Source organism: Daphnia pulex, chromosome 10, assembly GCF_021134715.1.
Source record: "Daphnia pulex isolate KAP4 chromosome 10, ASM2113471v1".
NCBI classification, from domain to species: Eukaryota; Metazoa; Arthropoda; class Branchiopoda; order Diplostraca; family Daphniidae; genus Daphnia; species Daphnia pulex.
Window position 1 is genome coordinate 2,245,218 of NC_060026.1, and position 21,117 is coordinate 2,266,334.

At 38.6% G+C, this 21,117-nt stretch overlaps 2 protein-coding genes and 2 long non-coding RNA genes across 14 annotated transcripts; 2 read left to right on the top strand and 2 right to left on the bottom strand.

The window, feature by feature from the left end:
• Nucleotides 1-925: 925 nt before the first annotated feature.
• Nucleotides 926-21,087, bottom strand: LOC124206288. Of its 2 annotated transcripts, none has more exons than XM_046604019.1 (4): nt 20,901-21,087; nt 20,768-20,829; nt 20,589-20,705; nt 926-1,363 (listed from the first exon to the last, which is right to left on the bottom strand). In XM_046604019.1, exons 1-4 carry the CDS (start codon nt 20,945-20,947, stop codon nt 1,170-1,172), a joined length of 420 nt encoding a protein of 139 aa, XP_046459975.1. In that variant the 5' UTR covers nt 20,948-21,087; the 3' UTR covers nt 926-1,169. The 2 variants fall into 2 exon arrangements, with proteins under 2 accessions (XP_046459975.1, XP_046459974.1); XM_046604018.1 differs by lacking the exon at nt 926-1,363 and adding an exon at nt 19,987-20,519.
• Nucleotides 1,493-9,705, bottom strand: LOC124206285 (platelet-derived growth factor receptor alpha-like). Of its 10 annotated transcripts, none has more exons than XM_046604015.1 (16): nt 9,574-9,705; nt 9,314-9,494; nt 9,096-9,234; nt 8,530-8,899; nt 7,985-8,185; nt 6,066-6,301; nt 5,715-5,973; nt 4,900-5,642; nt 4,664-4,829; nt 4,426-4,596; nt 4,220-4,366; nt 3,995-4,101; nt 3,663-3,929; nt 3,421-3,547; nt 3,121-3,348; nt 2,905-3,050 (listed from the first exon to the last, which is right to left on the bottom strand). In XM_046604015.1, the coding sequence occupies exons 10-16, from the start codon at nt 4,592-4,594 to the stop codon at nt 3,034-3,036; spliced, it is 1,062 nt and encodes a 353-aa protein (XP_046459971.1). In that variant the 5' UTR covers nt 4,595-4,596; nt 4,664-4,829; nt 4,900-5,642; nt 5,715-5,973; nt 6,066-6,301; nt 7,985-8,185; nt 8,530-8,899; nt 9,096-9,234; nt 9,314-9,494; nt 9,574-9,705; the 3' UTR covers nt 2,905-3,033. The 10 variants fall into 10 exon arrangements, with proteins under 10 accessions (XP_046459972.1, XP_046459971.1, XP_046459970.1 ...); XM_046604014.1 differs by having other exon boundaries at nt 3,421-3,565; nt 4,426-4,659; nt 4,742-4,829; nt 9,574-9,704; XM_046604007.1 differs by having other exon boundaries at nt 3,421-3,565; nt 9,574-9,704.
• Nucleotides 16,744-18,027, top strand: LOC124206293. Its single transcript, XR_006879668.1, has 6 exons — nt 16,744-16,866; nt 16,934-17,127; nt 17,195-17,388; nt 17,514-17,608; nt 17,673-17,752; nt 17,952-18,027. It is a non-coding gene; the product is annotated as an uncharacterized LOC124206293 (long non-coding RNA).
• On the top strand, nt 18,098-18,707 carry LOC124206294. The gene is made up of 3 exons (XR_006879669.1): nt 18,098-18,144; nt 18,207-18,316; nt 18,389-18,707. It is a non-coding gene; the product is annotated as an uncharacterized LOC124206294 (long non-coding RNA).
• Nucleotides 21,088-21,117: the final 30 nt, after the last annotated feature.

Below are 21,117 nucleotides of genomic sequence, written 5' to 3' on the forward strand. Positions count from 1 at the left end.
CTTATATCGGAAAAACAGTCAGACCTGCCTTTTTCTTCCTTGATTTTTTTTTCGCCTTCAATTACTACTCCTACGATCTCTGCTAATATATCATCAACGAGTAACCTGTAAGAGAGTATCCTCAAAGATTGCGTCATCACGGCGACGCTATAGACATCTGGTGGTAATTGGCATGTTTGGGCATGTTTTGACATGAATAAGCTCCTCCCCAAAATGTTCGTGACATTATCCGTGACATTATGCGTGACATGAATAAGCCTCTCCCCCAAAAGCTTGTTCTTTTATTATATATGGATAGATGTACATGAACACGAATTCATCATCACAACTGCAGTCTACAGAAAATTTTGAACCTAGCTCTTAACGAAGATGAAAATTTGCTTACTCTTCAAAAGGATGCTGTTGACCCTATCATAAAAAAGAATGGTCGTGGCCAGAAAAGAAAACTTCACAACAGCAATGCAAAAAGCTGACTTTAGAAAAATTAAAAGAAAAGAAAAAACAAAAGCAAGAGGATTTGAAAAGAGAAAAGCCAAATATGCTTCTGTAACCACTAACCAGCACCGACCCTATGGCAGAAACGATTCTCTAAGAGCTCATCCATCCATCTATATATAATAAAACAGCAAGCTTTTGTGGGAGGAGCCTGTGTCTGTGTCAACACAGGCTCCTCCCCCAAAATGGAACATGCCCAAACATGCCCAACACCAGATGTCGTCGCCGTGATGACGCAATCTTTGATGACGCAACAACCAGCATCACCACCAGATGTCTCGCCGTGATGACGAAATCTTCAAGTAAGGTACTGGGCAGATTTCCCACGGTAAAATCTATTACGGGCAGATGATTAAGCTACAGAAAAGCGAATAGCAAAACAGTCCGACTTTACGCTAGACAAAAGTTCCCCGGATTTGAGTGGGGCTCAGGTTACTCGTATAAGTATAAAATTTTGAGAGTAATGTTGGCCAAATATTAAGAAATTTTTCATAGTAGGAGGGGGGGTGCACAAGTTGCTAATCAAAGCTAATGTCCGAAAAAGAGTCTGACATATCATCTTTATCTGCCTTGCGGAGTGTTTCAACAATTTCACCCATTAGTAAGGAGAAAATCCTCTGCAGTATTGCTGGTGGTAACAGTGGAATCTGAATTAGCCATTTCTTTTTGTTTTTTCAACTCTTCTTCTTTCTTCTTCTTCTTGTCATTCGCATCAAGCTTTCGATCCTCTGCTTCTTGCACTGTTGTTGAAACTTTTTGTAGTTTCTTTTCTTTTTAGTAGGCCCTTCAGTGGTAGGCTCCACCACTGCATCCTTTTCAAGAGTGAAATCCGAGTTTCCATGAACAATTTCTATGTTGTCCTTAGACCCTGCATATATCGATAACTTTCTGTAGTGCTAATAACATACCACAACAAAAAATGAATGAATAAAATAAGGCTGTAAGAATTTAAGCACAAGTCTTCGCTATACATGAAGTGTCTTTAAAAAAGATCTGATCAATTTGATTTGCAAATTTACTTGGCCTATCCAATCAATAACGTTAAACACTGATTTTCACGATTAATCAACGAAGAAAAACAATCAAATTAAAACGAGTTTTAATGTTATTTTTCAAATCGCCATCTAATCACCAGCCCTCGTATATGTTTCTGAACAGAAAAAGGAATTTTCGTAGTATTCCGCTTCAGCGCATAAGAAAACTTGTAACTCAGTGCGGCGCATTGTCCGGCTAAAGATCAGAATCCGCAACTTTTTTGGAAGATCGCATAGGAAACATTGAATTTAGTGGCGTGGCGTATTTTTTCGATTGAGTTCCCGACTTTTCTCTCAACAACTTGGCCAATCCAAAATGATCCTTTGGTGTTGCGTTCTCCTTTTCTTGGTTGAGCTTGGCATATGGCGCGTTCATATTCAAATAGTCCGAGCTGACCGACGACTCCATGTGGCTGCAGATAATTTCTTCCATTTGACTGAAGGTGGGTCTCTCTTTCGGATCCGATTTCCAGCAATCGGCCATCATTTCACCGAAGATGTTGGGCGCCAATTCCGGTTTGTCCATCCGATATCCTTTTTGAATTTCTTTCATGAGTATGTGACCGACGTCCATACCTGAATCAACAGAGAAAAATTCTTAATTACCAAGAACTAATTATGGATTAGGAAAAAGTAAAATTCACACCTGGATAGGGAACTCGACCCAAAGAAAAGATTTCCCAAAGAACAACTCCGTACGACCACACATCGGATTGGCTGGAAAAGATACGATCAATCAAGGATTCAATCGCCATCCACTTCACTGGCATCAACCCCTAACATTCAACAACAAGTAACTGTAAGGAATCATTGAGGTTATAATTTTAATTTTCAATTACTTGTCCTCCTTTTTCGTAATTTTCTTCATAATACATTTTCTTCGCCATTCCAAAGTCGGCCACTTTAGCTATTCCATCGTCAGCGAGCAGAATGTTGCGGGCGGCCAGATCACCGTGGAGAACCTATCCGTGATAATGCAAGTCATGACCAGTGAAGATATAGAATGGACAAGACACCTCCACCTTTTTGCTAACCAGGTAACCCATTCCTCGAGCTATTTGAAAAACCCAAGAAATGAGATCTGTTGTTGAAATCGGACGATTAAAATTTCCGTCCAGAACTTGTAGGTTGGAATCTGCCAGAGAAAACAGAAGGATTCATTCCATATCGGGGTCATTTAATAAATTTTTTTAAATTAATTGGGTCTATGCTATTACTTGTCAAAATGTAAAAAATTTCAGTGGATGAATTCACGCCAGGATAATCGCCAGCTTGAAAATTGCTCGTTTTGACTTGCGATGGGATTTCTGACCTGTGGATTTTAATTCCATTTAACTTTTCTATTACGTCACAATGGAGGAAATTATTTACCTTGTGAAATTATTACTTTCCATTTCGTCTTGCATTTTCAGGTTTCCAAATTCATCCACCAAATTAACAAAATTGGTCCTGTGGTTAATCAAAAACGTTTGCAAATTGCCGAATCGACAATATTCAACGATCACTAAAAGTAAAGTTCTCCTAAAAAGGGAAAAGACAATTAGTAAGAAAACACGCAACATGTTTCAAAGACTTTGGACTAGTTAATTACCTTTGTGTATTTGCTTAGTGCAGGCTCCAAGCAGATTGACGACGTTGAGGTGCGATCCCAAATAGACGAGGATTTTTAGTTCACTGATGAGCGCTTCCATTGCGGAGACGTTGGCTTCCGACCGGACCATTTTGACGGCCACTGTTTCGACAGATTCTTCTGAGCCTTTAAGTCCCACTGCTTCCGCTTTGACTACACGGCCGAAGCAACCAGCTCCAAGCTGGACTCCTAAAATTACATTGAGAGAACCGTTTTGCTTATTCTTTTTTTTAAGACATGAAAATGGAAAATAAAACGAACCGAGTTTCAGTCGACTTCTTGGAAATTCCCAGCGTCTATCATAGGGTAGGAACTCTACCTGGTCTTCTATTGGTGACTGGTTATTAATTTGATTGGCATTTCCATTCAGTAATCTAATTAATGCTTCCTGTGAAACTCGTCGTTTCTTTTAGTTGACATTTCAAATAGTCAAGATGAAAAAAACGTCGGTAATTTTACCGACACGCACTACTTGTTGAATATGAAATGCGTCATGTTTATACCTTGTCGTTATAAAATTTAACTCCAACGACGATAATTAGAATCAATAGTAAAACTGCAAATGTTGTAGAAACGGCGATGATGACAGGCTTGTCATTTTCTGGAATTCTATCGATGTCAGAAACCGTGAAATTTCTGTATTTCACATCACCTGGAAAACTGACTTTCCACTGACAAGCGTATCGTCCATTTTCCCCCATCTTCCCTTGCAGCGGTAAGATTGAAGAGGTACTATCGGAGTAAACTTGTCCTAAATATTCTTTCCCATCCTGTAAATGTAATTCTTGGTAAATGTTTTGAATGTGAAGAATTAATTTTTAATTATATCGTTCACCTTAAACCATTTGATACGAGCATTTTGAGACCCTTTGAAGCAAGTTAAGTTTTGGGCGATATCCTTCTCCAGTTGAACAGATTTAAGCTTTGAGTCGCTATTTAATTCTGGAAATTTACAAACATAATTGACATTATAGTTCACGTAAACAATTCCATAGCATTAATGACTATGGACTTGAAAAGATTCAACTATGAAATAAGTATAGAAGGAGAAATCATCTACCTTTAGCGCGAAATGAAATATTTTCAGTGAATCCACTTCCTTGGCATTGAAAGGCATAGGCATTTGGGCTTATGTCGGAAACGTAAAGTTGATTTTCGTGAAGTGCCTTACCACCATAGTCAAATTTCTGTCTTGATATTTTAATACCTGAATGATTTTATTGTATTTCTTTAGATTATGCGAATCAATGACTCCAAACTTCTAACCTTCAGGGGGATTAATTTCATCAATTATTTGCATTAGTCCGTTTCTGTTGATTTGGTAGGACCATTTTGGTGGATAAGAGTTTTTGGTATATTGGTAAGTCCGGCAGCTTAAAGTAACGTTACTTCCTTCAAAAGGATCATCTTCGCCGTCACTTCCGGTCAGTTCCATTCCTATTTAATTTAAATTTTTAAAATTTATAATATCGTAACGCTTGTGAGAATCTGAAAAATCGCCTACCAGGGAAAAAGAAAAAGAAATCAGAATATAGTGAAGAAGTTTTCTTATTGTTATAGGTCCCTATGCAACTGAACTTGCCATTGTCGTCAATTTTTGCTTTCTTGAGTTTCAGTCCTTTTCTTTTTACGAAAGACCAATTGGAATTAGGATCTGATATCAAATCGCTCTAAATAAATTTAAATCCAATATTAATTAATTGCCATTAAATTGCCGAAGGAGTTCTAAAATGTTCTTACTTTTGGTTCAGTTATGTTTTTAGCTATTGCTGTGAATTGTTGTTCGAAGATGAGCGAAACGTTGACATCCGGATGGGTTGGAATGCACTTGATCGGGTAATTAGTTATTTAGTTTCACCGTGTGGAATGACGATGTAAAATTCGTTAGCATTATGCTGGAAAGACAAACTAATTTTACACCCCCCAACATAAGAGTCTCCAATGATCTTCCATATGCCATGAGAAGTGGAGCCACACCTCCATCAAAAGTAATAGCAGTTTCGCCTGTTATAAGACAAAATGAAGAACCGCCGATTTCAAGTTTACGAAGCATCTTGATCGACAATAAGCACAAAAGATCACTATCTTTCAGTTCCTTGGTTACACAAATTGAAACCTGATTAACTAAATGGCATAAAGGGAGGGCTAGTGGCAGACTATTACTCCTTAAAGGCGTATCAGGAGATGTGTACAAGGTAGAAATTGAGAACGTATTATTATAAAAGCCGGGTTGCTTAGAATCTATCGCTGATTGGGCCAACTCTGCCAATGCATCTACAATATAACAATTTTCAAGGATACTCAAGAACAGGAAATTTTTCAGCGCAACTTGAATTCCTTTCTTAGTAACACTTGTGTGAAGAATACTTAATTTTTGGATGGTCTTGCAAAGTCTTGATTTTCCCATTCCCGGAAAATCCACCCCACAAAGCCATCGAATTCCATCGTCTGTCACGTCAGTGCAACATTTTAAATTCAGCGACCTATTTTCCAAATAATAATTAATAAACCGCATTCTATGGAAAAATCAAATCAAAATTAATAGCCTGAAATACCTTAACTGGGAACAGTAAATTCCAATGCTTTTTAAAGAGTCATCTTTCACTCCAGTTTTTCCAAGGTCCAATGTTAGTAAATTTTCAAGCTTGGGGAATAAACCCAAGTAACCCCCATAGTAATTAGAAAAACTTAAATGTTGAATTTGTGGAGTGAGGAGATAATGAAGGAAATATGGATGTGGGAGCGGCATTTGTCCTCTGTCTCTCATTCGCCTCATTGTAAAAGCAAAAATGATTTCCTCCAGGAGCGCAACGGCTAAAAACATTTGGTAAAACATTTAAAACAATTAATGCATGCATCATCTTGAAGAGATAAAATAAAATGTTGCTTTTTGTTGATAAACTTACGTAATTGATGAAATGCATTGGGGAAAAATTTAGAATTGATAGCGGTCATATTACAATTCCGCATAACTGCTGGAATTTTATTTGCAGATCTACTCCTTGCATTTGTTACGCACTTGACACACAGTTTAACGAGAGATTCGGGTTGAGGCAATCTAGGCATGGTGACGTTTGAAAATGATGTAGGTTGGCAAAGAAGTATCTTAATGAATGTTGTTCGAAGGATTCATTCATAGAGACTGGATTAAAAACAAAACAATAGCCAGTTATATAGGGCTCATGCGAATATTTGGCAACGCAGCAGCTTATGTCACAGCGCGAAAGCTGTAGACAATTTTAAGGTAAATTGCGCAAAGTAACTCCCCGCCCTAACGTGTGGATTTTGCCACCCCAACAAAACCCCTTTCGCTCACTTTTTATTGGCTGGCACTGGCAGATTTCGCGCTGAATTGAAATGGCAGTGATTCGATGAGACTGTAGTTTAAGACTCTTTACTGAGAATGAAAAGAAAGGAACTTATAAGAAAGAAATAGTTGATGGAGAGAATTTATTCGAGGTAATCTGTTAAGATAATCTGTTTCATTCAAGTGAAAAGGGGAACAAAAAAATGCAAGGGAACTCATCTATAAGCGTCTTATCTCGTCTTGTTTAGTTGTTGGAAGTGGCTGTCAATAGACGTCACACGGAAGGGGGAGCTACTTTTATGGCGGATGAAGACGATCGTCTTGTAAATAGAACGTCACAACATGAAACAAAAAATCTCTTAAACCTAATGACCGGCCCATTCTGACAACAAAGATTTGGTTTACCTGCCAAGTAAAAATTTTCATAAAAAATAATTCTTTGTGATCTTGAATTAGTTAAATGTTTAAACAGACGGTGCTGGGATGGCTGGTGGGCGTGGACGAAGAGCGGGCCATCCTTTTACACAACTACCTGGCCGCTCTCCATTAGGAGGTGTACGTTCTGTTGGGAATGACAGTGCCCGAAGGAGAGACGGCCTTTGTTCTTTATCGGAACAAAACCAACCAGACGATGCGAGTCATCAATCCTTCAACCGGAATCACAAAAAACGTCACAGATCCAACTGGCGCCATGCAACAAGTTTGGGCTTTATTCAAGCAAAACGACGTAATTATTTACTAAATTCAAATGATCAATTTCCAACGATATTTCATAAGAAATTTGGCGCAGTTTTGGGTCAATGCTCACACCAAAGTCTACCCGAGCCAACTGCAAAATCAAGTGACAAAATCAGCCGATTGGTGGCCGTTGTTCTCACGCAAATTCCCCAACGATTCAGATACCAGAGAGGCTGGTCTACCCAGCAACAAACAACAAAGGCGTCCGGCAATTGGAAGAGTCCGTCGTTGACCATCTCAAACAGTCCTTCATGAAATGGAGGAAAACTGTGAGGTGAACGAGTTTAACAATTTGAAAAAAGATTGGAAAAAAATCAAAGTTTTTTTTAAAAATTTTTTAATGACGAAATGGAACAGACATGCTGGCCAAGTCTTTCGTGAAATTCTGACCCAAGCGGCCCAAGGAGACTTGACGCCCACATCAGACAACTTGGAAGAATTATTGGAAACGTACAAAGTAAATGTGACGGAATTTTCTCTAGTAAACGAAAAGCCAAAATAAGAAATTCCCAATTTCTTATTAAGGGTTGTTGGAGTCCCGCTTTTGGAGCTTACTTGGAAAATCTCTAACCCTCTAACACAATTCTTCGCACAAATGCTATGAAGATAAAAAAAAAATAATAAACTTAAAAATTCGTCAAACGAATAATGAATTTTCTTTTGTTTTTCTTGGCCAACGAAATGGCATTTTGAATCAAGTAGCCTGGCCAGTTGAAAACTTAATTTCCCAGAACTTTGTGCACAATTGAGCCCATTAATAAAACAAGTGGAAGGTCCTACCTTTGATGGCTAACGGTCATGTCTGGAATAGAAGAGTTTCGAAGCTTGGCGTTTTCCCTCCTTGGCGTGATAGAATTCTTGTAGTTGAAGAAATGTTCTTCTCCTTTTAGCTTAGGAACCACGAACGACGTCACGTGTCACGACAAGAGAAATGAACACAACAGAAGGATCACGGATGAAGTTGCGTTGGAATCACGATAACTGCAAAGTAGAATTAACAAACAATTTGATTTGAGTTCCCACGGCTGTGAATTACTGAATTGGACACTACACTTGCACATGTTAGAAGCCAAAAAGAAGAAAAAGAAACGTTATTTGTCTCTCAGAAAAACCGCACTGCGAAAAATGACAACACCCCCTTAATTTGAGAGAGAAGAGGAAAGGTTTGAAAAAGGAAATAGGGCCATCATAAATGGTTTGATGCAGTAATCCTATGACCTCCATTCGTCCCAGGACAATTGTAAAATTAGCTGTAACCTATAAATAGGATTAACCGCGAACATTTTGGAACAACAACAAAAAAAAAACAAAAAGTCAATCCTTACTAGGGGTGCCAAAATTTTGCAGCGTGGTATTTAGAGACTGTTTTCCATAGCCGATTAATTGAACTTCAGCATGGTTGACCAACTCTTTGGTTACACGAATCCGGTAAAAGTTTTCATCTTCCTGCCAATACCAACGCACCAACAACAAAGGACCAAGCCTAAATGCTTCAAATGGCTTTTGACGTCTGCACAGAAAGGAAGAGTTGGGATTGTAGAATAAGCCATCGTTTGCTCAGCGAGTCAGCGACCATGTCATTTAGATCCTTTATTACTGGGATCTTCTTGAACTTTCCCAAAAACCATCCAGGCTCTTTAACTATTAAGACATCTAACATTCCTTCATGAGCTAGGTTAGCGTAGGGTTATGAAACTGGAAACAAATAAAAGAAAACCATAAAATAAAATTAGACAATGAAGGTTCAAAATTACTTCTGTTGCATATGCTTGAGTAGGTTTAAGAAACATCAGTGATAAAGGATTAAGTGAAACAAGCTGTGACACTACTTGCAGCTGACAAGACGTAACAGCAAGTTTCTTATTAGCAGCCAACTTGTCCATCATCTCACCCGCTGAAAACTTAGTAGCAGGTTTCTGCAGCCATTCCATGTCCTTGCTGCTAAATCGTTATTGTGGCCGGAAGTTGATGAGACGAATAAAAGCCTTGCAACCAAATTTTCATTTTACATGTAGAATGGGTGCAGCTTTCTAAGTAAAATTCTCAAAATAAACTTTTAGGCACCTAGTTGACAAGTGAGAGCAAGATTCAGTTACACGAGGTACAAACCATATCATTAAAGATGATCTTTATAGATGGGTAGATGAGACCTGTATCTCATGTGTTCTGCTTCAATCGCAGGAATGTCCAGTGTCAATACAAGAATAGACCTTATATAGCGAAGGCTTTGACGATCGACGAAAGATCAAGTGGACTAGCTCAAGAGTCGTGACCAACCTTAGACAAATTGCTATAATAAATCGGATGTAATATTATACATTAAAAAAAATCTCTAACTCATAATGAAAAACGATATCTAGTTTAATTACCAACTTGCAACATGAAGAGAAATTGACACATCAAAGACAAAAAAGCCCATGTGCAGAAAATGCGGTCGGGAATGAATAAAAGCAGAGACCACCGAGGCGCCGACAGTTCGACACGCTGATACTGATAGGATGAGATTCCAATATGGAGTGCATAATTCGTCCACTAGGTGTGGATACCTGCGCCTGGTGATGGCGGCATTTTTGTTTTTTTCAACAAGGAGTAATTTATTTTATACATTTTTTTTATCGTTTGCTTTTAGCATGAATAAATTTTTAATTTTTAACGTTTATTCTCTAACTTAAAAATAAGTAGAAATATAAAAATAAGCATATTATACTAGCTTTTAAGTTTTAACTACTTATAAATATTTGTTTGGCAAAATTGGTAAAACTTGCGCAATCGATTGCAGGGAGTCTTGGCTGATTTAATACTTCTACATTTTTTACGATGACAACTAAACACTTTTCTGGGAGGGATACACTCTTAATTCGAGGCATGTTAGTGAATTCTGGAATTACAACTTAATTTATCTTGAAAAAGTTTGTCTAATGTCCCGTAATCCCGTTTCTCAATAAAATGATACAAAAAGTCAAGTGAGCAGACATTCCAGAAAAACCAGAAAAACACCGTCCGTAGTCCGTTGTACGAGCAGCACTGTCATTTAGATTAAAACCGATTTTAAAGTTAAATTCATCAATTGCAAACCAAAGAAAATAGTAAAAATAGGAATAGAAGAAGAAAAAAAATAACCAGAGACAATTGATTATTCTTAACAACAAATTTAGGTCGCACCGGGTCACACTATCCACCACGTTTTTGTAAACATGTTACTGACCATAGACAACAAAATTGTTGTTGTCTATTTGTAAAAGAAAAAATATCGTTAGTTAGTTACCTAACACAGGATGTATACAAACCAACCGTAGGTTAGTCAACTGCTAACAGCCTCTATGTAATAGTTTTTCACACGCTTTTATCACTCAAATGTAGGTATACCCAAACACGGCAGGCTGTAAATGTCACGCGACTGCAGGATATATCAAAATTCATAGGGGGATAGTCGCATCAAATTTCCGGTGCAGTAAATAGACTGGCTCGAACATGTTTGAAAATACGCCAGCAAAGTTTACCATAACAACTGATGAACCGACAAGTAATCGGCCAAGTCGTAGTTGTCAATACTGAATGTATGTGTGACTTTGTGTGTTATGAAATTTGTCAAACTTTATGATGTATGCTATTTCTCTGTCGATATTATCAACACGATAACCTGATAGACATTTTGCAAATATTAATTAGTATGAATGTCGACGTCAAGGGTCAATCCAGCCGAAGTCAACGAATCGTTGGCGCGCTCATATTTTAGAATTGAGCGAAATTTGGACAGTAGGTTTATACTGCCCTAAACAACTTATTTTCCAAATTTCGCCCAGTTCGGACAATTAGTTTTTAAAATACAGCGAAATGAAAATTGATTTTTTTCATTTTGCTGTAGTCCACTTTTCCCGTGCGTTTTTTGTTTTTCTTAATTTATTTTATAGACTCATTGTTTAAAAATCACATTTTTTAAAATACATAGTTTTAATCAGATTTTCACGGGCTATCTTTTGGTTTAATTTGTTTTTAAAAAATATTTAGTTTAAGGTTACTAATTTAAGGACAAAGCTTTGATACCCTCCCCTCTTTAAAAATCAATATCTTCCCCGGCTGCAAAAATTTTCACAAGCCGTTTTCATAATTATATAGAGGAGATATTGATTTATGCTATGTATAACAATGAAAGGGGTGTTATTTCTCGTTTGTCTGATTTAATTATTCAAATTTTAAGGTTTTTGGCGAAAACTAGCGTCTTTTTCGTCCACTTCGACCTTGGGGGTGGAGCTTCTTCTCTTTCCTTTTGCCCTAGGCTAACGAGGGGAGCTCTCAATTCAGAGCCTAGGGCAAAAAAGGGGTTGAGAGCGGCGAAAGGAAAGAGATGAAGCTCCACCCCCAATTTGATCGACATTATTAAAATATTCATCGACGGAAAATTTAACATTAATTGTAAGAAAAATGGTTGGAATGCTTTGCTGTTTTTATGTCAACACTATTCCAACAGAAATTTGATTGAAATTGTGCAATTTCTGGTAGAAAATGAGATAAATGTTAGCTGTAAAAACGAAGATGGTTGGAATGCTCTACTGCTCCGGTGTCGTCATTATTCGCAAGATAATTTGATCGACCCAATTCAAATTTTGATCGATAAGGGAATTAATCTTAACTACAGGAACGACGGCTGGAGCGCTCTCCTCTTATTGAGTCGATATTATCCGCATGACAATTTACCTGACATTATTCAAATGTTGACTGAAAGAGATATTGAAGTTAATTGTCGACATGATAACGGTTGGAACGCTCTACCCATTTTGTGTCAGTATTATAAGCACGAGAACTTAATCGAAATCGTCAAAACTTAGACAGACACAGTTCAAATTTAATACAAGTGTTTTATTATCGGCAAACACAGGAGTTGTTACAGTAACGAGACTCAATGGGTCATCGGCTCCGAAGCTAAGTCGAGCTTCTTCGCCGCCTCTTCGAGCGTATCGACCGCTTTGTCCTGTTTGATCGAACTCAGGGCAGCGTTCTTTAGGGCTTCTTCTTCTTTCTCCTCCGCCGTGACTATGAGTTCAGGCTCTGACTCGGAAGATGAGTCCACTAACCGGCGGGATCTTCGAGGGATCGGGCCGGGCAGCTCGGTCGTTGCTGCTGCGGTTTGCTCCTCCGCTGGAGTTGGGGCCTGAGTCGGGGCCTTAGTGGGGTCGGTGTCTCCTTGAGTAGCTCCTCTTCGGCGCTGTCCGTATCGAACAGCCCCTTCAATTCGCCCTTCAAGTTCACACACAGTGGCGGTATCCTACTTTCATGTAACTGCTACTCGGTACCCAGCCTACTAACCAATTGATTGAAACTACTTCTCAATTCTTCTACCTTTTCTTACTCGCCTTACTAATTTTATTAGAAACCCCTATCCGGTGTTCAACTTACTAAGGATAAACTAAACCACTTTAAATTCTTTCCTGCTTTTACTACCCACCCATTACTTAAAAAGTTTTGACCACTTCATTTACGGCATTGGTTGTAGGAGATTCCTACTGATATTATTCGGCACCAAGCTACTAACCAATTGTATCCTACTAACCGACCATTTCGATTTTATTTAACTTGGAAAGAAGACTTGATTTATTCGGGAATTGAACCCGGACCTTTGGCGTGACAGTCTAGTGCCTTACAGGCACGCCACATTGATATATACAAAAGCTACTATCCTAACGAATACTACTTATTCCTTGTAAGTTGTAACCTACTAGTCTAAGGTACTGAATTGTTCACACTACTTATAACAAAAGTACTAAATTTTTGTAAACTACTAGCTATAACCTACATTGCTTTTATTATTGATTACTTTTTAAAATCAAACTACTAACCCTACCTGAACATACTGAATTTTTCAGACTACTAACTAAATCTTTATAAACTGCTGGACCAACCTACTGAACAGAACTATGCCTACTAACAGTTTCACTAGGAATAACGTAAAAAGTAGGCAAATGAATGGTTAGTAGAGAATTTGTACTTAAGCAAGTACAGTAAAATACTGAATTGCGTTTCAGTACCATATTGAAGGGTACTGAAACTGTTAGGGGTGTGTAGGTACTGGAAATCGGTAAAATAAGCAGTTTAACGCGGCTGTGCAGGCTCAGTTCTGGTAGTCTTCCCTTTGCCTGGCTCAGGATCTTTGGCAGATCTGAGACTATTGCGTTTCGCCGCCTGTTTTCCTGCCGCTTCTACCAACTCCTTTGAGGGAGGGTTGATGGCTGACTTTCGCCGGGCCTTCGGGAGTTTCACCAGCGTAACGCCGGGATTCTCGTCGTCGAACCTTTTGAGGATCAGCTTCAACTATTTGGCGGGCGTACTTTTGGCGGCGGGCGCGTCTTTCACCACGGGCTTCAGCCGGGATATCGCCTTGCCTTTCGACGGCTTGGGCTTGGGTGGGCTGTTCTTGGGCTTGGCTTTCGACGGCTAAACTTGTCAGCCAAAGGAGGAGACTTCCGGATGTGATCTGCCTCAATTCCAGTAATGTCCACATTGCGTAAAAAACACAAGGGAGTAAAATGAGTTTCCCCAGTATCAATACAGAAAACTTTGATGGTTCCAAGTGGGCTGAGTTCTGGTTGAAGGACTCTGGCTCGCAGCCACTCTTGGTTGACGAGCACACAATACAGTTGATAGATATCCAACTCGTTTACATTCAAGGGTGGGGACCTTGATTCTAATTTCTTCTGTGTGGCTGTAATGTAATTTTTCATGAGCAGACTCAAATGGTGTGTCACACCCCAGAAGTACACACACGGCTCTTGACGACCACGAAGAGAATCATCTACGTGGGTAACATGCAGCATCATTCTGGATACAATTTTCACCAGAATCTTCTCTGTGTTATAAAGAAAAATTCATGAGGCAAAACCAATATTTGTAAGTGTTTGATAATATCACAAAGCCCAAAAATACTAACCTCAATCGAAAAAAGGAGTAATATGTATTACAACTGTTAAAAGTTTGTTGAAGGACAATACCAAGGGACCATCAGCTACACTCGCGAGTCGTGACTATACAAATTACAAAAAGTCAAAAACGTTGACCGTTCATTTTCGAAATTTTCGGACGTTCATTCGACAGCACTGCCAAATAATTCAGTGGAAACAAACGTTATGAATACAAAATGAAATATGAAAATACATGAGCTAATACTACTCCCACTAACCGGCGGGATCTTCGAGGGATCGGGCCGGGCAGCTCGGTCGTTGCTGCTGCGGTTTGCTCCTCCGCTGGAGTTGGGGCCTGAGTCGGGGCCTTAGTGGGGATCGGTGTCTCCTTGAGTAGCTCCTCTTCGGCTCTGTCCGTATCGAACAGCCCCTTCAATTCGTCCTTCAAGTTCACAGGCTCAGTTCTGGTAGTCTTCCCTTTGCCTTGCTCAGGATCTTTGGCAGATCTGAGACTATTGCGTCTCGCCGCCTGTTTTCCTGCCGCTTCTACCAACTCCTTTGAGGGAGGGTTGATGGTTGACTTTCGCCGGGCCTTCGGGAGTTTCACCAGCGTAACGCCGGGATTCTCGTCGTCGAACCTTTTGAGGATCAGCTTCAACTCTTTGGCTGGCGTACTTTTGGCGGCGGGCGCGTCTTTCACTACGGGCTTCGGCCGGGATATCGCCTTGCCTTTCGACGGCTAAACTTGTCAGCCAAAGGAGGAGACTTCCGGATGTGATCTGCCTCAATTCCAGTAATGTCCACATTGCGTAAAAAACACAAGGGAGTAAAATGAGTTTCCCCAGTATCAATACAGAAAACTTTGATGGTTCCAAGTGGGCTGAGTTCTGGTTGAAGGACTCTGGCTCGCAGCCACTCTTGGTTGACGAGCACACAATACAGTTGATAGATATCCAACTCGTTTACATTCAAGGGTGGGGACCTTGATTCTAATTTCTTCTGTGTGGCTGTAATGTAATTTTTCATGAGCAGACTCAAATGGTGTGTCACACCCCAGAAGTACACACACGGCTCTTGACGACCACGAAGAGAATCATCTACGTGGGTAACATGCAGCATCATTCTGGATACAATTTTCACCAGAATCTTCTCTGTGTTATAAAGAAAAATTCATGAGGCAAAACCAATATTTGTATGTGTTTGATAATATCACAAAGCCTAAAAATACTAACCTCAATCGAAAAAAGGAGTAATATGTATTACAACTGTTAAAAGTTTGTTGAAGGACAATACCAAGGGACCATCAGCTACACTCGCGAGTCGTGACTATACAAATTACAAAAAGTCAAAGACGTTGACCGTTCATTTTCGAAATTTTCGGACGTTCATTCGACAGCACTGCCAAATAATTCAGTGGAAACAAACGTTATGAATACAAACTGAAATATGAAAATACATGAGCTAATAATTTTAATTCAAAGTTTTTATGACTTGATTAAAATAATTAAAATTCTAAAATGCGAAAGTAATATTATAGCTCTGGTAAAATTTCAAGGACAAAAAAATTTATTAGATCGACTGGCTCGATCATTTTTCAAGATGGCAACTCCCCAGAGGATAAATACAGCCGAAAATGAAAATTGAAAATCTGATAGATTCACTTTCACTAGTTCCACTGCATCACCATTACATCGTTTTACTCAAATCAGTGTCGTTTTTCATTTTTTGCCAAATTGTGTAAAAGATGAAAAAGAGTGTGTAATCTGTGCAGATATTGTGTTCCGTTCGTATGCTGCGCAGACATGTTGATGCTTGTGTATAGTTCACTTTCGTACTAGCGAGTATACCAGTCTCACGAGTGCGTTTTTTGCTGGGTTCCGTTTTGAACGAGGCGTAGATATGCGCGTGTTGTTAACTACACTAGTACAAGTGATCTAAGCCCTCCCTTCGAAGGGTGGTCCCGCACAGTTTTTCAGTGTCTATTAAGCATGGCCTACTATAATTACGGCCCATCGGCTGGCTACGTTGCCGAATGGTTCCCAGCCCCTACCCCTTCCCATCCCCACTTTTCATAGCCAGAGGGTCGTAATCAACTTCAGAAAGTTCCACATTCCATGTCATCTTTCCGCGGTTTAAATTTTTTTGATCGTCAGTCTGTTTGGGCATGGTCAGAGTCAGTTGAAAGTAAGCGATTGGCAGTCTATTGGGTATAGCGGTGGATTTCCATACGAGTTGTAATAGGTTCAAATCTTTGCAAGTCTTAATCAATTTTCATAATTTTTCCTTGTTTTTCCTATATTTTTAAAGCGAATTAGATGGAATGCCTAGATTCTGTAAAAAATGCGAGTTTTTTCACATTTTTCAAAACAAAATCTGAATTTGCTTTTTTTCTAAGTTCTTGCCAAAGAAAACTGACTCTGACCATGCCCAAACAGACTGACGATCAAAAAAAATTTAAACCGCGGAAAGATGACATGGAATGTGGAACTTTCTGAAGTTGATTACGACCCTCTGGCTATGAAAAGTAGGGGATGGGAAGGGGTAGGGGCTGGGAACCATTCGGCAACAGGGAGATAGCCAGCCGATGGGCCGTAATTATAGTAGGCCATGCTAGTATAAAGAGACGAAAAACCCCTCAGTCCCTCTACTTGTCATCAGTTAAGACATTGCTATGATGGGTGATCTTCAGTTCCCCCCATCTCATACATTTCCTGCGTGAGTCAAATAGTCTTCCACATTTGAAGAAACAAAAGGATTTCACCAGTTTGTGTACGATCAAATTATTGATTATTATTAACTACACACGAATTTCCTTTTAATTTGTACTTCTTTTCAGAGATCGAAGCGAAGATACAAGATAGCTATCGGAAATATTTCTTCAATTTAACCGTTATATCTTGCGATGTCGTAAAATTCTGTCTTTGCAACCCCATTTTCCACCCTACAATTTTGCAACCGCTTCATGGAGTTGCGAAAAGAGAGATGCTCAAAAGGCAGTCTGGTGTCAGGTCTCTAGCAAGAAAAGAGAAGGTAATCTCCATCTGTTTTTGAACAAAATCTCCTCTTTAATTAATACCCATATTTTCCAACATTTCAGTGTCGTAATCAGGTTTAATAGCCTACTTATTACGAATCAGTTTGGAACACTGTGATGAGTTATTTACTGGCAGCATTTGAGTCGATTAAAAATAGATCACTGGATCAAGTTAAGTGGAGAGGTCCCTTGTTTGTCCCTCATCCCATTGGGGAGTTTTCACAACAACAAGTACTGCATGGACCCTGAATGTTTGAGTGAGTATTTAATGAATAAACGTCATCGTTTAATTATATAGACAATGCAAGGCGATTTCTATTGTTGTTTGTCGATCGATTCTGTCATCCGCTGCTATCTGAACGTAAACTTTTTTTCTCGAAAGATAACCTCAAAGAAATTAACGCCAAATTAAGTTGTGAGGAACCCAATACTCGCCCACTTCGACACGCTATCGGCTTTTTCAACGTTCTCAACGAGGTATAAATGTTGAAGCAGTCGAAATCAAATCAAGAAATAATTAATTGAATTTTATTATTTACAGGATGTCATTCCCATCCTACTCATACTCAGCAGCAAGGATCAGCCCACCATATTCCCGAGCATATTCCGTACAACAATCAAGTAAGTGACATCATCATTTTTGTCTGAGCAATTATTTTATTGTTGGTTTTGACAACAAATGTTTTTTATCGTGCAGTTAAAAAAGAAACGTTGCAATCTCATCTACAGCGTTTAAAACGATTCCCATTGATCTGACCAACAAATTGTTTGTTATTCAATTATTGGGTGTGTCTGTGAACTAAGAATGTTGTTTATTCAGGTGATGGTCGATGTATCGCATTTCCAGCCAAACGAGATCTCTGTGAAGACGACCGACAATAACATCATTGTTCACGTGAGTCTAATTATAACAATAACATTTCCTTTAGTGTAAGCTATATTGTGTAAATTTTTTTTTTTTTTTTAGCCAAGCATGAGGAACGCAAGGATCAATTCTCACACGTCTCGCGGGAGTAAGTTAGTATTCCATTATAGGTTTAATTTAATCATAAAAGCTAAATATTTTCTTAATTAGATTTCGTCGTCGCGTTACCATTCCCCAAGGAGTGAATCCCGAGACAGTGACGTCCACCATGTCGCCCGAAGGAATTTTGACCATCATGGCTCCAAAAATGATGCTTGAAGGTTAATTTCAAATATAAATTTTTGTTGTGCAAATAAGTCTAATTTCTCCCATTGGATATGTATAATTCTCAGGCTCAAAAGAACGAGTCATCCCAATTACGATGACTCGGACTGCTGGATTGACCAATTCTCCGACTCCAATCCAAGGAAATTAGGACGTGGTGACTTTTGTGATGGTAAAAGAAAAAAAAAAGGATCGTTTCTATTTTCATTTTTCCTTTCCTCCTTGAAATTTGCAGTGATAGGTGTGAGTGTTTGTGTTGGTTGGTGTCGATCATGTTGATGGGCTTAAAATTCACATTTCAATAAGTAATAAAATTATTAATATTCCATTGTGAATGGCGGAAATACTGTATGTACAAACTTTATTCACCGAATGGTTAACAAGCAAATCAGATAAAGGTAATTTCCGGTCATTTCAGCTCAAAAAATTTCGACGTGCTAAACATTTTGTTTTGAAACAGTACCGTTGGAACGACTCTCCTTTTAATGAGTCGATATCCGAAAGACAATTTGCCTGGATTTAATCAAATTTTGATAGAAAGAGATATTGACAATAATTATTTTAATTGATGGCAAACCATAGCCTACTCTACTGCTATGCACGAAACATAAACACTTCGCCTGAAATGAAAAAAACAAAACAAAAAAACTGTCGAGTGTCGTCTGCTAATCATGAGAATCGATTCGAAAAAAAAATTCTGTTAATTTTTTGTTTTTGTTTTTGAATCTTGGACTCTATCAATATAGCGTTATTCTATGTAGGATAATGAACTTCTTAGAGATCCAGAAAATAGTTAGGAAAAAAAGCAAATTCAAATATGTCTAAAAATGTGTACTAAAGAGGACGCCCATGCTCTAGTGGTTAGCGCGTCGGCATTTACTGATACAACATGATAATCAATCTGATGAATGGAATAATGACTAAATGTGATCATTTGCCCTCCATGACTACACAAAGCGCATGGCTATGCGTGGTAATTTCACAGTGTGGAAGCCCTGGACTCATAACCCGGTACGTGTATCTAATGGGAACCTGTTGGGTTAATTATTAGTTGTATTTGTTATTTATTTTAAGTTAATTTTCCAAAAAATACGGCACTACGGGAGTTTACGAAAGTATACACATCATCAAGATTCCTTGTCAGTGGCTCAAATGCTATAACACGCTAAATTTTTTTAAAGCGTAGATTTCTTTAAAATCATTTTTTCTTTGCTTTTAAGAGGTACATAGTCTAATAATGAATAATTAAGTTATTCAAGTCATCACTTGATTACCAATTCAAATTCAAAAGTAATTTCTCGAACACAACAAAGATGTATTAGATGGACTGGCTTGAATTTGAATATTTTTCAAGAAGGGAACTCCCCACTCCCCAAAGGATAAATATTAAATAGCCGAAAATCTGACTGATGCCCCAAGAAACAAAAGAGAAGAATATACGTAGGCCTACACATCCGGTGCTGAGGAACTAAACACCAGATGCTGTCTACTATTCCGGCTACGCCAGATCCATGGACCATGGCAGACTCACCTACGCATCACATCATCTCATCTGATTGGTAGATCATTAGATGTTAGGTATAATCAAATCAGAGCAATAATGCATATAGCATTATAATTTTGATACGTATTAATTTGACAACCAGAGAAATAATAGCAAATGCAATTCTTATAAATCATTTTATTACGTTTTCCTATTAAATGTCTGTGCCTGAGAAAAAAACATGCGACTATTTAAATACGATGAATTCGTGTTCATGTACATAAGTATAAAATTTTGAGACAAATGTTGGCCAAATATTAAGAAATTTTACATAGAAGACGAGGGGGGTGCACCATCAAGTTGCTAATCAAGGCTAATATCCGAAAAAGAGTCAGACATATCATCTTCATCTGCCTTGCGGAGTGTTTCAAAAATTTCACCCATAAGTAAGGAGAAAATCCTTTCTGCAGTATTGCTGGTTGCAACTGTGGAATCAGAATTAGCCAATGTTTCATTTTGTACTTTCAACTCCTCTTCTTTCTTCTTCTTGTCATTCAGCCTCTCGATCCTCTGCTTCTTGCACTGCTGTTGAAACTTTTTGAATGTTTTGTTTCTTTTCTTTTTAGTGGGGCCTTCGGTGGTTGGCTCCACCACTGCATCCGTTTCAATAGTTAAATCTGAGTTTCCATGAAAAATGTATAAGTTGTCTTTAGACCCTGCATATATCGATAACTTTCTGTTACTGAAATTATGCACAACAGTTAAAATAGAAAGAAGTCAATTACCTCCTGGTTCCTCAACAACAAAAAAAAGTTCGTCTTGTTCTTCTGGGGATATTTCTATTTGTAGAAATTCATCGTCTTCAATCTCACTTGCAGGTTTCACATCATCATATAAGCCCGCTGTAACAACAGAAATAAAGAATTACCTTTCAATAAAATGTAAAAAAAAAAAAAATACGTACGTTTTTTGGCTTTTCCACATTCCCTGCACACAGTTCGCTTGGCAAAGTTCATAAATGAGCAGCTAAATTGCAATAGAGAAAAAGCGTTATTTACGTAATTCCAGCAGTCTTAACATCCAGATCCAGTTATTACCCAAACCGTGAACAAATCCAATCTCCGGGAACAACTGGAACTTCCATTTCAAACTTAAACACGCCGGTAATTTGTTGACATAACTTCACCACTCAAAACCACTGTTCAAAAGCTGAGCCTGCTGAGACTTATTTTGCTCACCCTTCCTCTATTTTAGGTCAAGTAAAGCCGTGGTTGCTCGTTTGCCATCTAGTGGCGATATTAAAAACTGTCCAAG

Excerpts from the sequence above, each read along its gene's own strand:
- LOC124206285 (XM_046604013.1), bottom strand. The coding sequence starts at position 4,594 with ATGGAACTGACCGGAAGTGACGGCGAAGATGATCCTTTTGAAGGAAGT. Across the intron at positions 4,367-4,425 it reads TGAAATTAATCCCCCTGAAG|GTATTAAAATATCAAGACAG; the intron begins GTTAGAAGTTTG and ends AAAATCATTCAG. Across the intron at positions 3,349-3,420 it reads AAGAAGTCGACTGAAACTCG|GAGTCCAGCTTGGAGCTGGT; the intron begins GTTCGTTTTATT and ends ATGTAATTTTAG.
- LOC124206288 (XM_046604018.1), bottom strand. The coding sequence starts at position 20,947 with ATGGAAGTTCCAGTTGTTCCCGGAGATTGGATTTGTTCACGGTTTGG. Across the intron at positions 20,830-20,900 it reads TGGATTTGTTCACGGTTTGG|CTGCTCATTTATGAACTTTG; the intron begins GTAATAACTGGA and ends ATTGCAATTTAG. Across the intron at positions 20,706-20,767 it reads ATGTGGAAAAGCCAAAAAAC|CGGGCTTATATGATGATGTG; the intron begins GTACGTATTTTT and ends CTGTTGTTACAG.